The sequence below is a fragment of the Anopheles moucheti genome, chromosome 3 (assembly GCF_943734755.1).
Source record: "Anopheles moucheti chromosome 3, idAnoMoucSN_F20_07, whole genome shotgun sequence".
Taxonomy (NCBI): domain Eukaryota; kingdom Metazoa; phylum Arthropoda; class Insecta; order Diptera; family Culicidae; genus Anopheles; species Anopheles moucheti.
Window position 1 is genome coordinate 24182978 of NC_069141.1, and position 27298 is coordinate 24210275.

At 45.7% G+C, this 27298-nt stretch overlaps 1 protein-coding gene across 1 annotated transcript; it reads right to left on the minus strand.

Annotated features, from left to right (window-relative positions):
- Positions 1-267: 267 nt before the first annotated feature.
- LOC128300792 (lipase 3-like) lies at positions 268-6086 on the minus strand. The gene is made up of 3 exons (XM_053036982.1): positions 5997-6086; positions 4849-5935; positions 268-446 (listed from the first exon to the last, which is right to left on the minus strand). Exons 1-3 carry the CDS (start codon positions 6084-6086, stop codon positions 268-270), a joined length of 1356 nt encoding a protein of 451 aa, XP_052892942.1.
- Between the last annotated feature and the right edge of the window lie 21212 nt (positions 6087-27298).

A 27298-nucleotide genomic window follows, 5' to 3' on the forward strand; every position in this document is an offset into this window, starting at 1 on the left:
GTGGCTGCCGGCGGCTCATCCGGGGCCACTATCATTAGCATGTTTAAAAGCAGGTTCCAGCTCGCTTATTACGCGCGAAACGAGCAAACTCTCCAGGTCTCCCGGGAGGGAAAAAGGCAATCGACGACCCTCCCGGGGGAGGAGTAGGAGGAGATCCAGTAGAAGGCTACGATCACGAGGCGACAACATGCCAAACAATCGCAACTTGCTCTCCGGTACGCAGACCGGAGCGGTACGCGAAGAAAGTACCAATTAGCACCCCGGTTATTATGAGATTTTTCCGAATGGAAAAGTGTACACCCCAGCGGACTGGGATGATAGCTTAATTTTTGAGCTCACGAGTTGCGTTCCCTTCGCTTGGACTTTGTTGTTTCTGGTGCGTAATGACTTGAGAGTGAGAGTGCTGCATGCGTACTGCAGGTGCTGATTGTGGGAAATCTGGCTTCCTTCTGTGGTTGGGGAGGGACATGCAAGGCTTACGGTGCATGTTGAATTATGCTATATCCGCAAGGTGAGACATAAACTATCGCTTTCGTTAGGCTGCAGGGTAAACAATAATGCCCGAGGAAAGTTTAATTGAAATTTGGTGCGATGTTATTGCTGGGAGGGCAAACGGAAGTGGGAGCTGTTGAATTTAGCATCGGTTTGAGTGATGGGAATTTGGTTAAAAAAATAATAATTGGGCTAAGTATACCCTGTACTGCACGGCTTTGCATCTTATAAAGTTAATTTCGTTGTTTCGCTCTCTATGCTAAGCTAAGGCGACAAGGAACTCGCGAAATTAATGAATAATTATTTGTGCTAACACTCAGGATGGGGGCAGGCTGTCAGACAAACAGCTTACGGTTCTACATCTAGAGGTTATATTGTCACTTTTGAACAAATGTTAAGAAGTCATTATACTGAGTAGGAGTGCAAGTGGGTACGACAAGAGGACATTATGTTGAAGAATGCCAAAGTGTAGTGTAACATGTTGCTAAATGGCACATACTGACAAGATACTTATTGCAATGATCAGCAGTAGCAGCACTTGTACCGCCTCTTGGCATTGAAAACATAAAATGAATTCCATAAATATACTAATTTGAATATCTTTGAGGAACATAGGCAAAAAAGGCAAGGACATTCAGCTGCATTTTGTTGGTCGTCCAAGACCTTCTTGTCGGGAACTTGGTGTTAACACCGCACTCTAAACAAGCAGGTTTGAACGCAAGAGCACGGACACTTCATGGTTTAAACGTGCATTTATGATACAAAATTCATTGGAGGGCATGATTTATGCCTCAACTACAAACGTAAACATGCAAGACTCAGAACGGTGTCCAATGCTGGCAGGATTTTTTTTTTTGCAATTTTTTCTCACAAGAGCCCAACAAAATATGATATATCCTGATTGGCTATCTAAACACCTGCTTCTCGTTCAAACATACGCCACACTGATTGCCACTGATCAGTATCTTTAACATTCCTGCAAAGCTCAAAAGCTAACTGTGTGGGCTTAATTAGTGTAACTAATATTTCATTGCTCCAGCGTCCTCGGTTCACCATGCCTTACTTTACAAACGGTGCGCCGTACAGTTTAGAATGTGAGTGGACTTTTGCGTGCTTTAATGAAGTGATCATTGCTTCGATGAAGGCTAAGCGCACGGGACGGTATCACAGTCTCCGAGTCGTACGGTATACTACCGACTATACCCGCACTGTCTCAACAAGAAACAATTTCAGCGTGCATTCGAAATTCTTGGCAGTTGAACGATGCATAATCAAGTATTCAATTCCACAGCAAGATTAATCTCGGCGGAGTTGACCCATACCGCACGCAGTTGAATCCCTCCGGAACCAACCATCTCAAAGGGACTGTCTTGAATAGTAACGCTCCGAAGTAGAGCGCATTTCAATGTTAGCTGTACTCCCCCTCCATTCGTCGTGACGCCCCGGTGCGGTTTGACCATAAACGGGTTGTGGTCCAATTCGACCACTTGCAGCATCATGCACTTCACTCGAAACACTCCACTGTACCTTACCGGTCCGAGCTCGGACCACAAATGTCTGACTCAGCATCCACTTGACAAAACCGGCATGCCACTGAGGTCGAGTACATCAAGAACGCGACCAAATTCCTTCGAACGGGAATCTTACCACGGTATTGGAATTCGAAAGCCCAACCTTTTTGCTCGAGCTTTTTGGTGGGTGTGTAGAGCTGTGGATCTGCAACTCTCCGAAGCGTGTGGTGAAGGGATTTCCTAAATCTGAGCAACAAAACGTCAAGGCCTTGTTCCGAAGACCAAGAGATTCCGTCGAAGGAGTGTACGTTTTGGGACATAAATTGTATCTCCAAATGTGTGTGCTCTGTTACACCATTTTGGTATTTTTATTTCGTTACGCGAAGTTTTAGGACAAGCTGCAACATTCAACTTTGCCGCCGGTGGGAGCAATATCGCTTCTAACTTGTTTGGATTAACATGGATGTTAGAGATGTGCTCATGTTTTGGTAGTAACTGCATTTGGACTGACAAATGGACAAAACGTGACGAATTGTGCAATGGAAAATTCTGGCCGAAATGGGAACAAAAAGGAAAGGACCACCAACAAAGATATGCTTTAGAGCGTAAGGTTTAAAAGGGACACTTTCTATAACTTGAATCTCCATGTGTAAAATTTAGATCATTATTTTGTCATTTTAATGCATCATCATTCGGTTGAAAATTTATAAACTTATTGCAGTGACTAGAATTTATAATCGAATTGAGGATTTATCACACTGAATTAATACAAATCCTTGAGTATTACATAACCTAGTTCGAGCTAGAATAGGTTTACATACGGAGGAATCGTTAACATTACAGGTACAGCTAGAACTCGGTCAGGCGTAGTAGTGATTTACGTACAACAGGAGTCAAATTTACAACCAATAAGTTTCGATTAGCAAATCACCTAAGGAGCATGTGAATGGTAATAGCTCAAAACAAGTTGCAAACAGGCAAACGTGAAGAACATGTACACGCATGAGCAACATTTACAACAAGCCATCCAATCAATAGTTGCCCGATAGCTCAACGGCGACTACAAGACAAATGCACATTAGTGAGGGTAAAAAAACACACACATCACACACATGTTTTGTCTCACGTTATGCTGTTTACTGTGGTTATGCTCGTAAACAATCCGGGCTTCAGACCGGTGGCCACGCTATACATATCGGGGTTGCACCTGACCGTCCAGTCCAGCGTTTGTTTTCGTTCCATTCCCAAGAACTCACCAAAACCATTTCTGCAATCACTGTGATTATAGTGGGCAAACGCAACGACGCATCGTTTCATAAATCAAACCAATGGGGTCTCCACCTGGGAGACCACCCTCGCGCGGTCCATCATTTTTTTCCCTCCTGCACGCAATTGCCACACAAGCAATGTCGTGCGACCGACGGCGTAAGGACCGTAGGGTTGCATTCTGCAATCGCACACGATCGCTTTCGAACGGATTGATCGAGATCGATCGATCGATCAAATCGTACCCAAAAGGGGAATTTGCCGTTTTGGCGGGCGGGTGGTAGCCGAGAATATGGAAACTGAAGGGGTGCGTTTTGTACTGCAATTACACCTTCATAAATTTGTATTAATGTTTTCACGCTTCGGGTTCGTTTGATTGCAATCGATGCCGATTGAATTTGAGGCTGTTGTTTTGTCTTTGAATGGGAAACGAAAACGGGACTCGTTGAACAGTGCAGCTCCGAGCAGCGGTTCGATGGAAATGTTACACTGTAGTTCTTTGAAGTCGATTAATGTGTCGCCTGATTGCTGTCATTGGGTTCCCATTTTGAGGTAAGCCATGATCATAGGGCTCGATACCGACAGAACATACCTGGATGGAGAAGGAGAAAAACGAATCCCATTAGAAATCACATAACAACTATCGATTTGCGTGGTAAAATAGTCTGAATAGTGCCTGCATAGCGCACTTTAATAAGGTATTAGACAAAGACAAATTTTATGTAAATAAACTCTACAATATTCGCGTTATAATCGCTTATCATTCGAGTGCTGATTTTGCACACTTTCATTTCCCCACCCCTTACATCATTCACCAATATATTGCATGGAGAAATGTGAAATAAAAGTAAAAATCACTTTCGCTCTCCGAAATGCCATTTTGCGTTTTATTTTCCACCCCACAAGGCCCATCCTTCGCCGACTATGGGAAGAAGCGACCCTCGCGGATTACCATTGGATGCGTTGAAATAGGTACTGGAAATAAATAAAACCAGCGTTTTTTTTTTGGTTTTTGGGGAAGGAACTGCACCGAGCGCATAAAACTTAATCGTAAAAACGCGTAATAAAACTAACGAGAGATAAAAAAGCGCTCCGAAAATGATTTCAAATCCACCAGTTCGAACAAAAAAGAGTTCACGCATGCGTTACGAATCGGATGCGCGGAAGTGTGTGCGTTGTTGCGTTGTGTTCGTGCCCACATGCATGAAAAAATGGCAAACAATCCAGTAAAGCACCGAGCACGAACCAAATTAACATTTATGGCTAATTTTTTGTTCGATAACTTTGCAAAGATTAGATGATGTTTTTTGCTTTAGTTTTTGCAAATTTACATTTTGAAAAAAAGTGAAATGAAGGGGGATAATAATTATTGTAAATTTCATAATTAAAATTACACCGTATGTGAGAAGCGCGTTGTGCAACGCGGAGAATAAGCTGCCAAAAATTTGCAAAAAAAAGAGAGCAACATTAGCAAAGAGTTTAACCATTTTTTTTTTTGAGGCAAAAAGTGTTGATTCCTTGGGAATTTTTATTAAGGATTTTTATAGAACAAACTCGAACTCCTTTTGCTACTTGCGACTGTTTTCATCCGCCGATTGATTTCTCAACGAAGCCACAATCATTCGATATAACCGATGGGCGCTTACGTCGAACAGATAATCGATGTGGTTCCACTTGCGCAACCCAATCCGGTGCTTGTGCACCACATTCGGCAGCTGATCAGCCAGCTCTTCCACATCCTCTGCCGGCACAAAGTTATCACCAGCGCTGTAGTACAGCATGATCGGTGCCGTCACGTTGTGGAGCGGATACTCCGGTGGCACTTTCGAACCATAGCGCTGCACGTTACCGGCCGGACCGTAGTCGTACAGTTGAAACGATTTGGCCAAATAATTTTGCCCAAAGTGGAGCAACTGATAGACGGAGCAACCGGCCGGTGTGTTGGCGAGAATTTCGCCCAAAACCGTACGATTGATAGAATCATGCACGCCCACCAGGTACCAGATGTTCGTCAGCACCAAACTCGTCGGTACCAGGCCCGTCTTATGGCCAGCGTACACTAGCTCCATCGAGGATCCCGGACCGCGTCCACCGATCTCGTAGCTTCGGGTCAGCTTGGCAAACATTTCCAGCTCATCGATCCGGCGGGCGAAATCAAACGCCGGAGATGTGGCGTGATGAATGTAAGCGGCCGGTGCCATCAGATGCACGCTGGCGAACTTTCTGTTGTACGCCGGGCGCATGCTGGCCATTACCAGGAACGCTGTGCCACCTTGTGAGTGGCCGACGTAGTGTACGGTGTCGGTAGAAGTGTTCGCTCGGATGTAATCTACCATGGCGGGTAGATCGTACAGACCGATCTCGTGGAAGCTAAATCGCCAAAATTCCCGATCCTTGCCGCTGTAAGTTGTGTGCTCTTTCGAGAACGTGTTGCCACGCACATTCGCCATCCAAACGTCGTAGCCTTCGTCCGAGGCAATGAAAGCGATGGACTTGTCCGGCCCTTGTACGGTCCAATCGACCGACGAGCTGAGCAAACCGTGCACAATCAGTACGGGTGGTTTATCGGACTTGCCTGGAATTCGAACCAGAGAAAGAATGTAACCATCCTGGGTGGTGACTTTGTGGAGTTCTACCGGATATCCATGTCGTGTGATCGAATGACGCTGTGAAAGATTTTGGCTAATATTATATAATATCTTAATAATTATTATTCATAAAGTTTACCAAAATATCTGCTGGCTTCATGGCACATAGAACATGGACAGCGAATATCACTTGTGACAAAATCAAAGTCAACGCAACGCTTCCTGCCATTGCTGAACACTAACTGGACGTTGGTTGTGTTTTATTAAAAACCCCGCCAGATAACATGTGCGGATGTGTTCGAGACCGTATCGTGATTGTAATTAACTATTTCTAGAGCTTGATCGGTACATCATTGAAAACAGATCAGATGACCTGGTTGAAATTTTATTTTATTACTTTTAGTTTATTTAAAATGAATTTTAAAGTAGGAAACCGCGGAAAAATGCCTCTGGTTATATTTATTTGCCATTAAATACATTACCCGCGAGATTAAAACTGCTCAGTAATCACAAGTTTAATAGAGCGACATTGCAAAACAGTTGATTGCAACTACCAATGGAAAACGATGTTAAAATGTCATTTTCACTCGTGGGTTCACTGAATCTTTCCGAAACGGATCGCAACACTGTGCCTACCAAACTGACATTCGTCGCATCATCGTCATCCAAATGTTGGCCCAACTGGACCATTTCGTTTCATTACTGATCAACAATCAGCAGCGTACGATCTTGTCACGCACGCAAGCACTCATCTCCGGTGCGCGTAAAGACAGTTCCGGACTGTGTGCACCAGTGTCACATACAGAGAGATAAAGCAAACTAATTGTTTTTTAACGAACCATCCAATCTTCATAAATACTACGAAGTTCATTAATGTATGTACGCTGATCGCGGTTATAGCAACAGCTGTCAGGAGGGCGAATGATTTAAATTTTCTGCTCTGGAAGGTAAAATATTTCTCCCGTGTAAGACCGGTAGCAAAGCAAAACAGATGCTTTTTTTAATAATCACAAACCCAAATCGTTCGCTCTGTTACTGAAGAAACAATTGAGCAAAATGGCTTGATGATATAGATACCTCCGAAAAAGTTTGGTACTAAAGTACCTCGTGGTAAAACCACCCTTTCAAGTGGCTTAGTGTTTTAACGGAAACCGGCGAAAGTTACCCGCTCCCGTTCATCCAAACATACCGAATCTAAGATCTGAGCGAAATCTGATGCGAAAGATGCCAATCAACGCGGCAGACAATTCGTTCATTTCGAGGTATGTTGAGGAGAGAGAAAAAACCGGGTGAACATTAATGCTCACTTCCGCTTACCGACGGGGTAAAATCCGGTTCCGGCAAGAGGAAATATTCTTCTTCTTTCTTTGACATAACATAATCTTCCTCCGCATTGCTTTTCTCATCGTTGTCACTTGTCTTATGGCTTGGAAGAAGTTGATTTTTATCACCAATTGCAGGTGAGTTGCAGGCAAGACAGAAGAGGCTGTGGCAAATAAAAAAGACAATAACCAGCACATCGGTAGTACACCGGTGATCATCTGCCGGACAAGACAAGAGTTTTCCAATTTTTCCACGCTACCAGCCAAGGTGCCATGATGCTTTAAGCGACGATTTGAAGCTACTTAGACGGTGTGCGCATCTTCAAGCGCCATGATGACGGCCATGACGGGGTCCATGTTGGTCGATGATGGAGAAAATTGCAGCGAAGGGAAAACAAAAACACACCGCCGCTAGACGGGCGGTGGAAAACCCGGCCTAGGGGGGTTCGCGTCTTGTGCCGTTACTACGTGGAGAAAATGTGTGTGAGTATGTTAGTAGAAATCGGCGAAGGCACACTGTTAAGTTGGAATGGTTTTATAAGGCAAACTGCCAGGCGTCGCAGTTATGGTTATGGTGAGTTTTCTCTGGAGGAGCATAACCGCTTGTGAGCGGCATCATCTTGCCTTCTGAAACCAGTCCCGTTTGATGAGGGGGCGAGTTCAACAAACTGTTTTTTTTTCCTTCGCTTGCTTGCTGAGGCTTCTTCCTCTGCACAAAAGATGCATGCAGCTCCAGCATGTTGCGAAGGTTGGAACGTTTGCCCCCTAAACACAGGAACGAGTTAATGTGGTTTTGGTAAGGAACCGTCACTTATCGCTAATGATGATCGTAAATGTTTGCCTGGCTGGTAGCGAAGTATCTGTGCGGTACCTCTGCTCTCCTACTTCAGGATGCACCAGGGTGTGAATTAACGATTAGGTTAATTTTAGCGATTTTTATCATAACGCTATTATTATGTTCATTTTTCATTAACTTTTCACCCATTCCGTTACGGTATTGGTGCTGTTCAACGTGTGTGTACCGTGCATAATGTGAGGTTACTGTCTCGTAACCCTGGAGCCTCTTTAGCGATTGGACGAACATTTTCACCCCCCAAAATACAAACGATATGTTAGCTTAAAATTAGCTTTATCACCTGTTAACATGCCATAAAGCGAAGAATTTTATTTTATCCGGATGCGCGACTAAGCGCCTCGAGCTGATCCTCGAGACTCGGCCGAATCGGTTTAATCAGTTGATTTTATTTAAACGCGTCAAACGCGTCAACATTCCAGCTCGCGACTCGACCACACAGCGTCCCCCAGCGAGCCTGGCTTCCTTCGCGCGCACATGATACCAAGAGATCGATAATTTATGCCGCCGCTCTTGCGCCAGTTCATTTCGATGCGAAATATTTATGAAGGAAGTCTGATGTGCAGAAACGCTTCTGCTTCCAGCTCAAGGACGACGCCTACCGTTCGCTCCGAATGGAATTACCTTTTTTTCTTTGCAAAACAATTTCTGCCAACAACTACTAAATTGCTAATTGCTGGTGTTCGATTGTGTGGCTGCGCGTGTGGCTACCAATGCGAATCAACATATTTGTCCACACCCGGTCGGTGGGATGAGATTTCGTAAGGTTTGTGTAATGTTTCTGCCCCGCAAGAGACTACCCCCGAGAGGGATCGCCTAGTTTGACCTTCTACGGTTAACCGAGCGGCACATGTTTTCCGACCCAAGCTGGAAGCTTCGTTCCGTTCTGTTCCGTTTGTCGATTCGATTCGAGTCTGTTCGCACCTTAACGCTGACGAACATCGAGGGCGCATTCTTTTTTGGGGACGGCACGCGTCGGACGAGCTTCCCGAAGGTAATTGCACACAGGAGCCCACCACCACCGGTGTGATCGTGCCGACACTAAGGAAAGGAATTTCGATTTAAAATCGAACAATGAAAACAATCATCTTAACAGGTCGCATAAAGGAGCGTTAAAACATGTCGAGATGCAGGAACCTTGCACACGTACGCTACTGGGACTGGGTGCTACCGAAGCAAATGTCAAGGATATTGGAGTCGCCTGCTTTAGGTACAGCAGCGTGACATGTCGCCGTCTTGCAGCGATCCACAGGAGTGAAACATTTACGAGCAGGAGATTCAAATTAGTGTACTAACAATGTGGTGAGCTTGCTAACATCGTCATCACCGTGAAGATGGATGCGTTACTAGCGATCTTTGGCAGGAAATTAACTCCCCAAAAATAAAAGATCGTTCACAGCTTCACGCGTTAGGTGTGGTTGATGGGCAACCGTATTGATTGATTGGATTGACCTTTAACGACCAAACAGGGCCGGATGGAACCTTGCTCTCGCAACATACGGTCAACTACACGGAAGGGTCACAACCACAGTCGAGTGCGTCGCAATTGAACCTTCGCACCGGTTGGCGCCATCAATAATAAGATGATATATTTACGAGGTCACTTCTGCACTTCAGATCTGCGAACCGCGATACGATGCTACTAGACGGCCCGAAAAACAAACAACGACCAAAAATCCTTCAGACTAATTATGTATTTCTATGCAGATGAATCTCCCTCGAGAGCTCACGCGAGGTGAGATGTGAAGTTTTGGGCCATTGTTTCAAGCGAGTTCGTGGTGCGATAGAGGAGGACCTGCGTCGTTCTTCGGGCACAGGGTGATAATTGCAGGGTACGTGGCCACTCACACTTAATTCGATCGCTTTGAAGATCGAAACAGCGAACAGGGTGCTTCACAAACCAAGCGATTCATGTTGTGTGTGGTTGAAGTGAACCGAGCAAGAGAAAAAAATGAGTAAAAGAAAAGGGTACAATTCCAACATAACCTCGAATTGTTTGATTCGAAATTCCTCGAAGGGTGTGATTGATGACGGTTTGAGTTTGAGGCAAAATTGGATGCGACTATAATAGGGCCAAACAGCGGGTACTACACACGGGTAAAGGTTAAACGGAAGAGATTTATTAGCCTATCACCTAATAAAACGTAATAGGATGGTAATGAATGCCTCGACACGTTAGCTGTTTTGATAATGTTATTGTCCATTTAGGCGAATCATCCCAACGGTCTCCAATTTTAGTTCCAAAACAAAATTCACCAAGATCCATGGATGTGGTACAAAAAGGTCCTGGTTTGGGTATAATTATAGGCAGGCCCCAGCGCGACAGCACAATAGAAAACACGCGGCACCAGTTTGTGACCCGGTATCATAAATAATTCCCACCAGTGGTTTTGCCCCATAATAAGTCAATCCGCCACCTTACCACCGGGCATAGACCGGGAAGCACGATCAATTAATCTTCTTCGCCCCACGCCAAAATTGTCCAGTGGTTTCGTAGATCGTGTAGATCAGGAAGTTGTACAGCACAGCCCATTTCTACAAGCATCGCTTGGTTTGCGTGTAGCATCCGATGGTGCTCTGGGTATCCCCTTGTACCAGATTGATGATAAATCGGGGTCTAGCATCAATCAACTGTTCCCGATCATCACAACAACAGCACCAACACGAAAAAAATGCCAGCGCACAATCGGGGGTTTTTTTTAATGTAGAGATCTATCCTGGACACCGGATGAATGCATCGGGCACCGGACACTTGTTATTTATTGATTGACTGCTTTAAGGTTGTTATTAACAGCACTGAAACAAGTTTGAAGGTCAGGCGCGCAATGGAAGCGATGAATGTTCAACCGTTTTGCCGTGTACCTCCCCCAAATGTCCTAGATAGGTCGGAGCTCCGGATCCGTAGCGGAACATTGGTTTTTGGCCCACTTTACGCTGCAAAAACCGGCTACCGACGGTCATGCTGCTGGCGCGTGCGGGTCGGAACATTGCTTTTCACTACTTTGTTACCGATTCCGAGTGCTCCATTTTTAGGTCAGACACGGCTCATCATGCGAAATTCGCCTGCAGACGTGTGCTCGACGGGGAGGAAACAAGCATGCAGCGTGCAGTTTACACTCGGTGCCTGGATGTTGAAGTCCAATTTTGATCGCCTTGAATGTCATCGAAGATATGGCCAAGAAGGATTTAACCTGGAACGGACATGTCTAAAGTCCAAGGCTCTCCGGCAGTGAGCCGATTGTGCGTGACAGAGGAGTTGGTGGTCGTCGTATACGTTCTTGCAGATATCCAAAGAACACAACGAACCAGAAATCAATTCCCCAAGGAATCTCGTTCCCATGGATCGCTAATGATCACCGATCGGATCACATATGGATGACAAACTGCGATAAATAAAACAATCGTTATTCGATACGGGCTGGTACGGAGTGGAATAATTCAGGAAGTAAAAGTAGCTCCTGTCGATTCGTTGCAGGCAGACCTGCGAGCTCGCTCGCTTGCTTAACTGGTCGTTGCTGTGATCGTATTTTTTTCGCACACCACACAGCTCAACTCGAAGGTCGTCCAGCTGTTGGTTTGATCCTATTTTTCATTTTTTTTTAATTCTCTGTATAGTTGCCGCCTGTTGCGAAGCAACGAAGAACTCGATCGAAGTGAACTGGACACCTAAGTTGATCGCTAGAACCGGTAGGCAGTGTTCGATGGTAATCGGCCGGAAGGTGCTTGATCGGGACACGATCTCGGTGGAATTTTCCACCGCATGACTTTTGCTTTACCGGTGACATACTAATGACAGTGCGTGTTTATGCTCGGTACTTGAGGTTTCATGAACTCCGCACGGAATAAATTCTTGCGTGGTTGGTACGCGTTACGACTAGATTAAGACATTGCCCGGTGTGGAAATTGCTAGTTCGATGAAATGGTGGCGTTTATCTTGCCACTGAAACCTCAACTGCTTCGGCGCTGTTAAGCCTCGCCTGTGCAAACGATAGAACATAATTCATGTTTTAATTCGGACGTTATTATTATAATTTCCGCGTGCCACTCAAGGTTCAAGACTTGCAGCTGGTGTTGTTCTAATCAGATAACTTCAACCGTAACTACTACTTTTAGCTCACCGGAATGGAGCGATTGACCTTCGCGTAATGAAGCCTGTTTTTTGCACCAACCGTAACACGCCAACTCCAATTGCCTCCTTTTAACCTACGGTGCGTGTCCAGGTGCCACTAAGGCTGCCTAATATTCGTTGCCTGCTGGTTGCTCAATAAGGCCATATTTTTAATGGTCCGCTCTGATCACGCTTTAGCTTCCAAAATGAGCCTTACCGAACGGATGCTGTGCTAAAGGAAAGGTTGTGACCCTATTAGTGAGGGAAGTCAACGGCTTGGGGTCGAACTAATTCCGAACGGTGGCTTACAGTACTGGCTGATGTAGTACAGGGCAGGAACTCATGGTGATGTTCAAGTAGAGACTTTTAATCAACGAGAATTGGAGATGAGAAAACAGAAACCGAAATTATGTTTTACTACGCTTTTAGCACACGAGCGAGTTACCTGTCAACGTAACTGAAATAATGGAACGGTGACATCCGCCCGCTTACAACATTGCTGACTTTCTCGTACCAGCTCACCGTGTTCTTATGCAGTGATTCACCAAGCTAAGACCGATGATGAAGTAATAGTTTGTCGTCTCTTTTTTGTTTTGTTTTGTGGTTTTGCTCTCTCGATGACATCACGTCTGGCTAAATTGGATAATCCGAATCTCCCAATGTTCCGAATGCCGATGAAGGAACCCTAACCTAACCTGCAGAACCTCGGTGCACCATTAATGTGCGAAATGGCATCAACACGACGCAAAACGAAAAGGGGGGAGGGGGAAATCGGTAATTGTGCATGCGCCCCCATCCGTCTGCTGGTTCGTCTCGGGAAAGTCTGCTGATCGACTTTCGATTTCGTTCGATGCACTCACGTTTGGCAGGAAATTGGCTGACTTTGGCATGCGGGAGACCCGGACATCGGGGCCATCAGGTATGGAGCACACGCACCACCCGTCGGTGCGTATCGAATGGGGCGGCTGAGGGCGGATTGACGGATGGGTAGCGCGATGTGACAGTGACATCAGTGAGGTGAAACCGCGTAATGCACGGTTACGATCGCGATTTGTGCGAAGGATGGTTAGTTGCTGCTTTCTTCGCGATTTCTTATGCCCGTTCTCCTGCCCGTTGCGCTCTTACGCGTGCCCGGAGCGTTTGTTAATGAATGTGTTTCATAAAATCGGTACAAAGATGAGGAAGGTGGAAGTGGTGGGTGCTGGGTGGGCGGGTGTCATTACGTAATTGAATTCGTTTTCAATGGGTGGAAATTAATAGCACATTTGATCGATGAACGAAACTAGAGCAAAGAGATGTCTTGAATATTTGCAAGAGTTTCCACATTCTCGAAGAAAGTAGCATTTTGATAATGTTTCTAAGAAACAAAATAATTCATATATGTCAATATATATATTTTATTTGCTGATACTTAACGTCACAGACACAGATCTAACCTAATTATAAATAACGCTCAATTTTTCTCAACACTGTGGCATTTGTGCTATGAATGATGAATTTCATAATGAGTTTCACAAATAGCGAATTCGCCTTTTTCTTAATTCACACAGGTAAGACACAACCTAAACTCATAATTCAGCTTATAAAATAATATTCTTATTATCCAAGTGACCATTGAATAAGCAAACACCCGACCATGAATTGCACTGGAATCCAATTCATGCCCAAAAAAAATGTAATTTATCAAACAATTTCCCAAACTGACTGCTCGAAATAATTGCATGTCAATTAGCCAAAAGAATAATTGCAACTATCGCAGAAAACCTTTCACTCTCCCACAATCTCCCGCTCGGATGCAATAAACTAACACAGGCAAACTCGCAAATTGTTTTAAATTAAGCCATCAATTTAAACTAAACTGTCCGCGGCGAATAAACGCGTCCAGTTGAGCCAGTTGAGTGTGAGCTTTCTCACTTATTTGTACATTTCCCGTGCTTGGTGCTAAGCGAGCAGTGGTGGGTCTCACAGTGCGATTCTACTGCACGGGTAATAGACACCCATTGCTAAAAGTTGCAAACTTTCCACCACCAGGCCCCGACACCGTACAATCGACAATCAAGCGGGCAATTATTGTGAACCAGCGGGCTAACTTCCGCTTGTTCCGTTCGCCTAGCGTACTCTTCCGGCTGGTGGTGGAGTTCCTAATTGAAACTTAATGACGGAATAGTGCCCGGACACTAATTCGGCACCAGCTGGACCGCTGATTACACGTCGTAAAAGTGAAGCGATACCGCATTGCAGAAGCTTGCGAACTTACAATCTTCCTTTTTGGCGGTTGCTTAACAATCGTCACCTCTAATGGTCTATTTCGGTGAGGGTTTTTCTTCTTTCTTACACCAACCGCCCAATTGGGATGGTTCCGAAACTTTCTCACATTGTTCGCAACTGTAGCGCGACCGCCCCTGGCCTTGCAGGGTTCGTTTCTGTCCGCTCGGAAGTTGTTTGGCCTCCAACCTGGCCAAAACATCGGTAAAGAACGCGCCATGCCAGTTTGAGAATGCGGCTCAATTAGACAATTAGTAAACGGGCACAAAACGGCCCCACGTCCGAGCAGCGACCAATATTGCACAATGCCCAACTCGATGGCTTTCCATGGCGTTTTGGACTGATAAACGCGCGATCTTGACGGGCGATCGGACCTTCGGTTCATTAGATGATCTTCAATCGCAAAACGACTGCTGAGAATGCTGAGCACAAATTGCAACCCACCCAGATGTCTGCTGGTGCGAACCGTATCACGGTCAGATCGGCAGACCCTAACGCGCAGACCCGGCCGTGTGTGAGTGTGGTTGGGTTTCTCACTAGGTCTCATTAGACTTCGCTTCTTCGTTTGCTGGCCCCTTTGCTTCAATATCGCCCAATCGATCGACCGCTCGACCGGGGAAGAGATATTGATCGATGTTTACGCGGTTCACTCGGTTACCGTTACCGCGGTTGGCCGAGGCCACACATCGTTGACTCACCGCTTCCAGTGCGCCTTCGAACGACGCGGTCTCCGAGTGCAATTAACACCACAGCGAGGACCTCCACAAACACGACCGTCAGGCAGCGCTATAGAGCATCACTCAACATTCTTCTGCGGCGGTAAATTGCGTTGGGTTGGGTTGGGTTGGGTTTTGGTCCAATACCACCCTCCTGGCAATGACACTGAACACCAAACACCATGTCCATGTGAAGTGCACCAGATTCAGTGCCAAATGTGGAGTAGACGGAGTATGCTTCAGCGAAACCCAAGATTAGGTGGTACACTTTGCTCCACTTTGGAGTGGGCTCGCTATCTGTCAGGTTCACGCGCTATATAAGGAACTCTTCAGCGTAAAGTGAAACCTAAACAAAAGAATATTATTTTTGCACTCTCCACTTGATGCGAGGCGTACGAATCGTACAAGGTTGAAGATTCAAAAGCACGTGCGCACACACACCCCGTTTTTGTTTATTTCGGGGGTGCCCAACATTCCACCACACATTTGACCTCTGGACCACATTTGACAGGATAATTGGGTGTACCACAGCAGTGGGGGTTTTATTTCTTTCTCAACCAGCCCTAATCCACCCGAAAGCAACCGCTGCGGAAAGCGATCGTACACCGCAGAGGCAAGAAGATAAAATGGTTGAGGTGTGATATTGTAGTTCCTTAAAAGTGCATACCGCAGGTCGTAACATTGCTATCCACCGTGAGCGGGCTTATGTCAGCTGTTTGATGAGGATTAATGCCGGATATTGGGGCGCTGATTAGTAAAAGTGTGCCACCCTGCAGTTGGAGCGGCGTTCCGTGTTTGACCTAGACCTCATTTTTGGTTGAAATGCTGAGGTAACCGAGGGTGGAGTGAGCACGGAATTCGGGTGGTTCTATATTGAGGAAGCTATAAAACGCTTTTATACACCCCGGACAATCTAATCCAAATGCTCTCGCATGAAGGTGAATCTCGTACCATCGGGGAACTTCATCTTCCCATCTAGAGCACATTAATAAAAACGGACAACTACTTCTATCTCCGATCGCGATAACGATGTCGATCAAATCCAAACACAGCATTCCACTAAAAATCTTCATACCGAACGATCTTTGCTTGCGATTGCTGCAAGCGTCTCCGCCGATCTGTTCGGTCCAATTTAATCTCGCTGCTAGATGCCGAGATGCTTGTACGTGTCGAGTACGTTAAGGTAAGGTCTTAAATTAACCTGTCATTCGGCAGCAGCGAGAAACCGCTTCACACTAGCAACACCCATAGCGTTCCCGCGCGCTACACGGCAGCACACGATTCCGGGCCGCATCGTTTCGGGCATCCTGGCGCACTTACAGGCAAGGATGCCTCCCAGGCCCAGGCCGACGTTCGCGATGGCAATTAAATTAATTGCCTTTGCTACATCGCGTAACTTGGGTCGGCTGCCGTTTGGATGTACGCGTTGCGGGCGGGCGACCAAACCAGTTCAACCGAGGAAAGTGTTTGACGAGAGTATCTTGGCAACAGAACGGTGCTGCGATCTTCACACCCAACCGGTCGTGGCGGTAGAGCTTCAAGCTACAAAAGGGACGTTGAAGTGGGAATGGAAAGTGGGGAATAAAAAAGCACCTACAACACCTACCGCTCCCAAATGCAGCCAGAAGACTATGATCGATGGTGGAAGGTTCATTAGTGGAAATCCGCGAATTCTTTTAAGAGTAGTTAAGTAGGCTATGCTGGATGAGTAAGTGGTTGGGGATGCTACGATATTAAATGTTAGTGTACTTAGTATCTTCATTTTCCAATGCAAGTTTACTGGGGATAACTTCAGAATAGTACTCCAGCACTTTCGCATTCATTCTATCCAATTCAAACCAGAATATAAATCCGTTGATACATGTTGGTAATGCCCAAAAATGGCTTGAAAAAGTCAGACACACCTATCGAAGGTAGGCGGTAGTCCTCATCACTCCAATGTCTTTACCACCTGCTAGAAGTCTTCGCATTAGACCAAGCTAAACGCAATTACACATCTGAGATAAATTGAACATTTAATCTTAATTATCTAACTCCCATCCGCAAATCTTTCGCACGGTTAGGTGACGCTGTTATGCGACGCAGAATTTGCTCATAGCGCATTCATACGAGGTGATCGAGGTGCCAATCAGCAACAGCTGATTTCGGACCCGTCGCTCCGAACCGGTGTGGTGACGACTTCTTCGCTCGATTTGCATGCTCGCACACGCACAATCAGGGTCACAGCAGTTGATCTGCTGTTCATCATCAGACCGGTACCGGTGATTCGTGGTCTCGTGGTCTAGCCGCGACTCTTGCAGACGTGCGTTACTTCGTGCAAAGTCATACTATCGGCATGTGAAAATCATACCAGTGCGGCGAGTCAGAGGCAGGGCAGGTACCTGAACACCAATCACAACAATACACACACGAGAGCTGCTGGCGATGCTGACCTTATTCCAGCAGACCAGCAGACCCACGGTGCGAGTAGTGATCATTAACTTGTGTGACCTGCAGAGGAGTGTTATTTTTTTCTTTTTCGGAGAGTTTGTTTTGTTTGAGCGACAGTTAAGGGTAGCTTCGAATTCCTGCAGCTGCTGGTCGGGTTTCACCCGGCACGAGCTGGCCACATACCTTCCGCGAGGTGATAAATAGCTACCAAACCCCGGACAACGTTATCGTTGATTGCTTGCTGCTTGGTAATTACGTGAATTTCGAGTGTGATTTGCAAATTTGTTAACACTGCTGTTACCGACCCTCCGTTCATCGCACTCCTCCCGTTCACCAGCACACGTGTGAACATCGAAGGTTGATCGCACAGGCGAAACCACGCATCACGAGACTGCGGGCTGCAGAGAATGCAAATCCTTGCAGCCGTGTGTAACGCAATAGTCTTGTCTTTTGCACAGTTGCTTCGGCTGATCAAGATTATGTTTGTGATGTTGTCCTTGAATTAGAATGCCTCTCTTTCATCATCCTTCCCGCCTGACGCGTCAAATGGTTAACGAGTGAAAATTGGATAATTTGACATGGAGGACTCTTCGTGCGTTACCTCCATTAGCATTAGTCAAATGCCAACAATGTGCGTTTTACTCTTAATGGACATTTTCGATGTGTATTTTTGAGTAAGAGATGGAAATGGAACGGTTAAATGCCATTACCTTTCACCTGTTGCGTTGGGAAACGAATGTTCATTTCATTCATGTTTGCCTGACCTGCAGAATACACTCCTGACTGGAAGTTACAATAAATCCCTTTGACTCGCCTCCGATCTACAGGAATGATAACAATTTATGCAAATTCTAGTCACACCTTCCGAGTTGTTCTCACGATGCCGGATTGCAAATTGTGTCTAGCCTTGCTGGTGCAGAACATGACATGCCACATTTGTTCTTCGCTATCTACGATCGTTAGTCATCGTATTTTAAGAAAGTCTCGAAAACGGTACGCTTCCATCAAACACTTCCATCAATCAATTCCAATGGAACATCTGTTCTTCTCCTCCCGCCTCCCCGAAACAGCGGATGCCTTTGAAGAAGTTTTGCTTGACATCTTGCCACAAATTGGCAGGTGAGGAAGATCATTAATTACAAAGCTCTTCGGTGTTGAGTTGTTCCAATTAAAGAAGCTTCCATCTGAACGAAATCCGCTAACGACACCCTGCTGGTTGGTCGGTTTTTTTGTTCCCCCTTTGCAATACAAAATGAGGCTAGCCGTGCCTAGAATCACCACCGGCAAAGACGTACAGCGAACATTCCATCGCAGCTGTGGGCTCATTGTGGGATGGTCTCTAGGTTGATCAACTCAATCGCGAGACATATAGGTAAGTGGTCGTTCGACATGTTTTCATCGATCGGTAGCTCTTCCTTGCGGTGCGAATCTGGCTCCATCACCAATAATGTACTGCTAATGGCAGGCTGGTAACTGATAGACCTTCATGCATTGTTTGATGCTTGTTCTTCCTCTAGATGGATGATACTCAACCGTTCCGTTGACATTTTAATAGCGATCGAAGGTCGAAGGACGGTATGGGCGAGTACAATTAAAACATATTTCTCGGCTCCTTTCATGGCACCACACAGTAGAGATTCCACTGCGAAGCAGTACTGATGACGGCTTAATCAACTCTTTACGGTTGCTTCATTTTTTAATATATGGTGATATCATGTCAACATTCTACATTCGCACACAAAAGGATATGAACGGCCTTACGCCGAAAGGAAAGTAATTTATAAGGTGTATGAAATGTTTTGTATGCGCAGCTGCATTGTCAGCCAATCAACATCAACTGCTCTTTTTTATCCTTGACCATTGGGAAGTCCAATCCTTAAATTTATTCCACACCAAACTTGCCGGATTCCCGCACTGCTTCTTCGGGAAAAGCCTCCACAAAATTATTAACAGCCGTCATTAAGGGGACAAATAATTTATAACCCCACGCCTAACATTGCTTCAACAACGAAAACGCAAACCTCAATAATGGCAATGCGCTCACCCGATTAGGCTGCTGGCTCGCCCGTGTTCATATCCCGAAAATATAAAACTCCCTCCCCGAGCAACACAAAATAAGCCATTTACGATTATCTGCTTAATGTTTTACGTTCCCCAAAAGCGTCCGTCTTATGGACCGGGCGGGTGCGTCACGAACAACCATTCTCCTTTAGCTTCTTAAGGCAAGGGATTTAAGGTTATTGCTCGGACGCAAATGGTTCCAGTGCGCAATATGCGAAATTTGTCCGGGCCACAAAAACCACTCAAACGCACCGAACCTCCTGTAAAAGATCGCCTTAAAGGTGAACGTTGATTAACGGAAAGAAAACAAAACGTACAAGGCGATGACAATAAAAACAAATGCGATCTGTTTGCGTTTTACGCCTACCTTTGCTAGAACCTATTTGACCGTTCCCCAGAATCCCCAGAGACGCGGTCGTCTCGGTGGTTCTCGGTCTGGTGGCACTGGAGAATGTTCAAGAATAAGATCGACGATTAAAATGGTCACCCCGGCAAATCAGCTCAGAATAAATGAACTGCTAAATCATTCTTACTTCGCCCGCAGGTCGTAACTATCAAATGTCAAAACTGTTAACGGGTGGCAAGAATTCCGACGGTGATGGTTTTGGGGTGTGGAAGGTTTGGAGCAACTGTAACATTTATCCACGGATATGGAGCTCCAGCCCAACTCCGCGCGCGTCAGGGGACCGAACACCGAACCTAACACTGTGGCAAGGTGAACTTGCTGCTGTTGGAGCTTAAAATCGGTAACTCGGAGCCACCGTTGTCAGGCGTTGTAGAAACCTTGGGGAAGGAACACACAAAGCAAACGGTTTGCTATATGCAACCGCGTGGTCCAAACACTGCCGAGGGCTTGCTCTTGCCGGTACCTCGTACCCAAACCAGGCAGGGAGTTGTTTGTGACGACTTCACCAACTTCAGACCACACAAAGGACTGGGGTGTGTCGCTGTCGGTGGTTCACTTGCTCCCTTACCCAGCGTTATAGGTAAGGATCGATGGATCGAAGTGTTGTTTTGTAGTCCTACTTGTCGAGAGCTTGTTTTTTTTGCTCTCTTCACTTTATTGTATCAATCGGAGTAACCTTTAGTAGCTCAAACAGAAAAAAGGGAAAGAACTCACCTCGACTTCTCGTGCACGACTCACACGTCACGCGTCCCGGTATGATCGCGCAGGAGTTGCGGGGTCACCAGGTATCACCAGTCAGTACAAATGCTTGCTCCACCTTCGAAAGTAATCATAAAACTGGGGAGGGTGAAAAAGCCTTCGAGCGGAGGCATTGGGTACTCCGGACGAGAGGGCATTCTAATTCGTCGTTGTCGACGCTCTGATTTAAGACACCATGCGCACACAAAACTCATTAATCTGGTTGGTGGTGGTACACAGCGGGGCGCGGTGGGTAAGCGGGCAAACCCGGTCCACCTCCATTCACTCTAACGCCCTGATCACACACTGTGGCACAGCGGCTTGCGAAAACCGAACCAGAAACGATACGCGCCTAACGCCACACGACCTGCAATGCTCGCAACGACCAAAGAGGCGAAACAAAGCGGAGCGTATAAACGAAACACTAAACTGGTGACGGGTGGCGCAACTAGTCGATGCTAATAAGTGCGCCACAATTGAGGGTGTTGCGTGGCCAGGGTGTTGGGTTCGCTCAACAGGCGGTGTCCCTTTCGGAACGAGTTTCCAGTGCTGGGCAACAGTAGAGCGCCACCAATTTGCACCAAGTCTCCCACATCCGTGTTCTTGGTGTAAACCAGGATATGGGAAGTTTTTCTAACAACTACTGCTTCGACCAACACAACTTCTAAACGCAACCCGTTCGATTTGTCACTGTCACACAACCTCCGTCGGACCGAGCGGTCTCCAAAAATGCCACTTGTCAATTAATTGGGGAAGGCAAACAGTTCATGTGAGGAATTTGAATTATTTCCTTCGCGGTGTACCCGGGTGTTTAGTGGTGCAGTGTTTCCTGCCGAGCGGAAGGTGCCCCATTGATGGCAATAAATAACGAAATGGTTTGCGATCGTTTTGTGTGTGCGAGCGTTCGAAACTAAATCAGTTTTGTTCCTCGCCCGAACGGAATCGTCAGGTATAAGAAACTGAACGGATATATCATGAAATGGTAAGGTCGCGTAGAATGAAATGGATTGTGGGAAATGTTGGACGTGCGCAAGGACACAACCACACATTATAAGCGATTGGTTTCACACGAATCCCGTTTTGCTGAGATAAGGCTCATTAAGATATTCGTTTTAAAAACACCGCAACAAGGGAACCATCAATTTGCCCGAAATCTCCACACATCATTCTTTGTGGTCTTTAAAATGCTAAGCTCCGATCGCATACGTCGATCGGCCTTTTTTGCAGTTCGTGATAGATCATCTACCATTGAACGACAAAACGTGCGATGATCGCAACTAAGTGGTTTCCTCACCATCTCCAGTGCTTCCTGACGTAATATTCTCGCAAAACCAATTCATCTGCATGATCTATAATGTCTCTGTTACTGGTTCATTATTTATTCGTCGTTATGATCGTACTCCATCGAACAACTTAACCATCGTTGGGGGGTTAGAATCTTCCGGCTCCAATGCTAACCCACGCGGTACAAGTCATATTTCGCTTCGCCCACAAACAAGAAACCCCTCTCGGTCACCGAGGAGTAGATCGTACCAGCAGAGATCGAGTTGCAATGCGATGTCACCATCGTGTAATCCCTTCTAATGGTGAAACCAATAAATAAATCATGCAATCATAAACGGGCCACAAGCACTCCCTGCTTTTCGAGCTCCTCTCACACAGAACGAGGCAGGTGGATGTTCCACCATCAGTGCCCCTGAATGTCTGGGCACTCCCCAGTTTGGCAAACCGGGTCTGACATTTGGATGCATTGCGGTGCGGAACCAAGAACCGGCACCGCAAAAACTCGATCGGATGTCTCGGCACCGAACGGAGGAACTCGCGAGCTCTGGTTTCTACGCTCTTCTGCGAACCTGAAACCGAACGCATCTCCCGCAACTCCTTCCCAACCGGTGGTCACTGAACTGTTTCCCTCCGGTTGGCACAAGCGTAACTCGGTGAATTGCCGTTCGAGAGCCACACGACCGTTACCACATTGTCACGATCTTGGATGAGTGCAGCTCACCTTTGATTTTAGCATACCCGATACAGACATTCCAGCTGGAGTTGTGTTTGCTATACCACTCGATTCCATCGGTTTTGCGGAGCATCGGACGACCTCGTGATCAAGATTTGGTGCAATGCTGGTGGGCTCGTTACAGGTGGAAGCCACCGTGTTGCAAACACACTACAACCACGGCTTCTGTAGCAGGTGCTACCCAAACAACACAGAGCAACTGGAGCTTCTTCGTCGATGCGGTGCTCGGTGGGAAACGATGATGCTAATCGTACAGATTACCCTTTTGCCCAGACATAGTTCACCGTGACCAAGCGATGGGAGGGGAGTACTGCCAGCAGTGGCTAAAATAGACCAGATCAGTGGGAAGGTGTTTTGCAACTTGGGCAAACATTTGGAAGCGAATGGAACGCGAACGGTGAGGGAAGTATTTGTCGCACCTGTGAGACCGGACCGCAAGGTTGCGCTGATTTTTCCTCGTTTTTCCACACGCCCCGCGCGACGCACATCTTGAACCAGCGTCGTGAAATAGTCGTGTGAAAACCACTCGCCCTTCCCCAAAAAAAAAAAAAACATCGCGCACTCAAACAGGGAACTGATTTCGCATTTTCTACGTTCGACATGGACAAAGTTAGACAAAGTCCCGCCGAAGACAAACACCAGCACCGGGGGTAATCCGAAAAGTGGCCAAAAATCGTGACGAACGGGCAGGTTTGCTGTGTTTTGATTCATATTTTGACCCACCTCCAACAGTGCCACCCATGCCCTCCTTCCCTGCTTACCTTGAAACTTACATAAAGTGCAAGCATTCATTCGACAAACGAAGATGAAAACAATAGTCGCCAAGAAACGCGACAGTAGTACGGCGTGATCTTTTGGCTGGCCGCTTTTGTTTCGCTTAGCTTTCCTCTAGTGTTAGCTTTAGTGCGTGTATGTTTTGTCGGTTTTGTTCACGTTTTCGTTTGTTTCGTTTCGCTTCTTCGATGTTTCGTACTGGCTAATGCATTCATTTTTAAACGCATTAAACTGTCGCCCGCGGTTCATGCAAAGCTGCGGGAGCTGCCCGTTTTCGAAGGTTGCGTCAATGTCGCCGCAGTGCCTTTGCTTCGTTCCGTTGGTCAACTGTGTGGGTAGTGGTTTTTGGTGCCCGGTGGGGAAGGTGACCGGTGTTGGATCATGCGTAAGAAGACACTCTTGATCTAGTTTGCGGTCAATTCCCAGAAGCGGTTCGGTGGGAAACAATCTAAGATTTGCTGATAATTTACTCCTAACTGCAACATGAATATCTTGGGTTCTTTGACAGCTATCCATGAACAAGTTGTCTCATCTCACGATCAATTAAGTTGCATTAGTGCTCATATTGAACTCCCAAAATGATATTGTTAGAGTTCTACTGCTACATCCATCTTTTAAATTGGGGATTTGATTTTCATTAATTCAACCTTTCATCAGTTGCTTTCCTTATTTTAATACCACTTATTAAAAAAACGGATTTGAAATATTATTCACATTAGAATACCAGTAAGTTGCGAATATCTTGGAGTTATTTTACAGCTCCTCTTCGAATAAGCAATGTCTAATATGAGAGAAATGAGGAAATCTTCCTTCCTGTCATATCGCTCAAAATGTCACTTGATTGTCTAAGAATTTAGATGCTCACAGAGTGAATTTGATCTCAAACATTACTTAAGGCTAACAATAACATTAAACATACTGCTATGCAATCTTACATTTGATTTCAATTGTTATATTTTAAAGAATGTGAAGGAAAAATTTTTATATTTCTAGTACATTTGTATGTTTAAGCTTTCAATTGTTAATCTGAACACAATTTCTGAACGAGAACTATTATTTGTAAACTGGACTTGGGGCTGGTCTTTCTGAACGACTCCTAGAATTCTAGCTTCATAAACAACCAGAACATTCTAAACATTTTTATTCTTCAGCAGGTTTTTGAGATAAAATCAAAATACAAGGTCGACACGAGACATGTCGAAGATATCTTCTTGGGTGTTCACAAATTAACAGCAAGCAGATCAACAGCAGGTGTCAATGAATGTAACAGAATTCAATGTCATTTCACAGCTACTATGTTTAGCTTAAATCCTGTGTTGTCTCCGTTAGGTCAATAGCATTTGTACATTTAGAATCTCAAACTGATCTCAGTGAGTGATAGATACCGTATTGGATGCGCCACTTGTACAAAATTAATCATCCATTATACTTTGAAGCATAGCATTTCATCACACAATGCACATGCTCGTTGGAACTTAAGTTCTCCACCAAGTCCACCATCAATTCCCTCACAGCAACCACCACTTGCAGCAGCCTCGTCCCAGCGTCCGAAATCAGTTCATCGTACGCACCGATGTCAAGTGGCTTTTAGCCGGTCGGCTAATGGTCAACAGTCGTCTCGGTGGACTCCAAATGCAATTAGTTTGTACCGCGCATCAGCATCGCTTGACGTTGGCATTAACCTCCAAAAAATCGTGGCAAAAATGGACACCCCGTTACACGTGCAAAATACCCATACAACCGAGCCGGAATGTTCACGCCTCGCGTGTGAGCTCGCTCGACGTCACACTGAGCAGATTCCGTACTGGTCATCGGACTGGTTTTGCGAGCAGTTTCAGGTGTTTCAAACAATTTTCAGCGTAATTTCATGATTTAGATCTCACCTCCATCGTTTTGCCGCGCTGAGGTGATGCGGTTTCCAATCGTATGTGTGTATTTTTCCAACCTTTTTCGAAGCCTTTGCACGAGACCTTGCAAAGCATCGCCGTGCATGGCACACGGACAAATCGTTTTTCGGTTCAAATCGACCCGACCACCTTCAAGCACGTACGGCAAGAAAACGCCCAAGAAGTCACCCCCAATACGATGCGAAGGTCGCTCGCGGCAATCGGTCACAAGCACCCAAACGTTTGCTCTACAAAACTTTTCACACTACTCCGCACGCCCCGGAACAACATGCCACCCTCTGTTTGTCCGTAGTGCGCAGTGTGCATGGGAACGGTCAGGTTGGGGCGTCCGATTCGGTAAAAAGTTGATAATTACCGCAAAACTTGCCGGCAGGCAAGTTCTTCAGTTTTTTTTTTGGTCCCTCTGTTTGGTTTCCACCTGAAAGCGGCAACACTGAGCCCGGCAGCGATCGCTAGCAGGCGATCTAAATTATCAAAGTATAGATGGATGGATGGATGGATGGCCGAAATGAATGGATATATTTATTTTTATGCGGTCACAATGTTGTGTTTCATAACTTTTCAATCACCGACCGACGCGACTCTTGGTGTGGTGCGATCGAAGAAACAAAACCAAGCAGAAAAAATGGAAGCAAGCAAAACGGGCGGAAAAATGGTGCATGGCACTGGGGGGTTTATGCTGGCCCGGGCCTGTCAACATAAACGGTAGGAAATGGTTGGACTCGGTACGGTTGTGGCAGTTCGCAACCTCTCCCCTTCCAATCCTGTGACCGGCCACAGCATACAATGCGCTCGCGCTTCCTACCGCCTTCCTTCGCTGGCGAAACTTTCGATTTCGTTGCTCTAAATATTTCTTTTCGCTTTGTGCCGGGTGGCTTTGTTGTTGTTATTTTACTGTTTCGTTTTGTTTTTCATCGTTGTGGTACAGTTGTTTTTATAGTTATTGCCCGACATCACGACACTTTGGAGCGAGTTCATATTTTCACCTTGAGCAATTGATGGGGTTTTCGGGGGGTGTAATCCTATGCCGTTTTTTTAACCAATCGCACGAAAGGGTATTCACCAAGTGTCCTTCGGGAAATGGAATTCGGCGTGGTACTTTGGTTGATATTATTCATTCACGATATGAGCGATGGGTGCTTGCGATCCTTACTTATTCGGGGAATAAAAATTGGCAAACGGGGAAAATTAATTTCTGTTCACCTGCTCCGGATCGGTGGCGAATGTATTCCATGTGGACATAGTTTAGCGTAACTAATTTTCACAACCATTGCATAATGTTTTATATCTGAACATTGCATGCAAACACGTACACATACACCCGGTACGAATGTCTTTCGTGCTGTATGCCGTAACTTCCCAAAAAACCAAGAAAACCACGGTGCGCTCCAATTATGGATATTGTTTTCTTATGAAATACTTCACCATCGAAGGGAAAGTCTTCTTGCAGCGTTGCAACCTGTGTGCAGCCAATATGTTTAAATCGTTGAAAGCTTTTTTTTGCTCTGTGTGTCTCGTAGGGAAATGCATGGGAAAAGAGCTTTGTGGTTTACTGTGTTAGTGTTTTTTTTTTGGCTTCGATGTGATGAAGATATTTATCGTTTCTGAATAATTTCCGGATTGGTGAATTGTAATTGGCTATGCAATATGTTTTGTTTCATTCACTGTTCGGATGTTTCTGACATGATTTCTAATAATTTTGAAACATGCAGTCTGATTTGAACTTACTGTATGCACTAGCGCCGATTGAATAAAGCTTCATAAGTACCAACCTGCAAAGGGAAAAAGAAAGAATTTATGTAGTAATGTCAGTGAAATGTCATACTATAATTGATTCATAAATA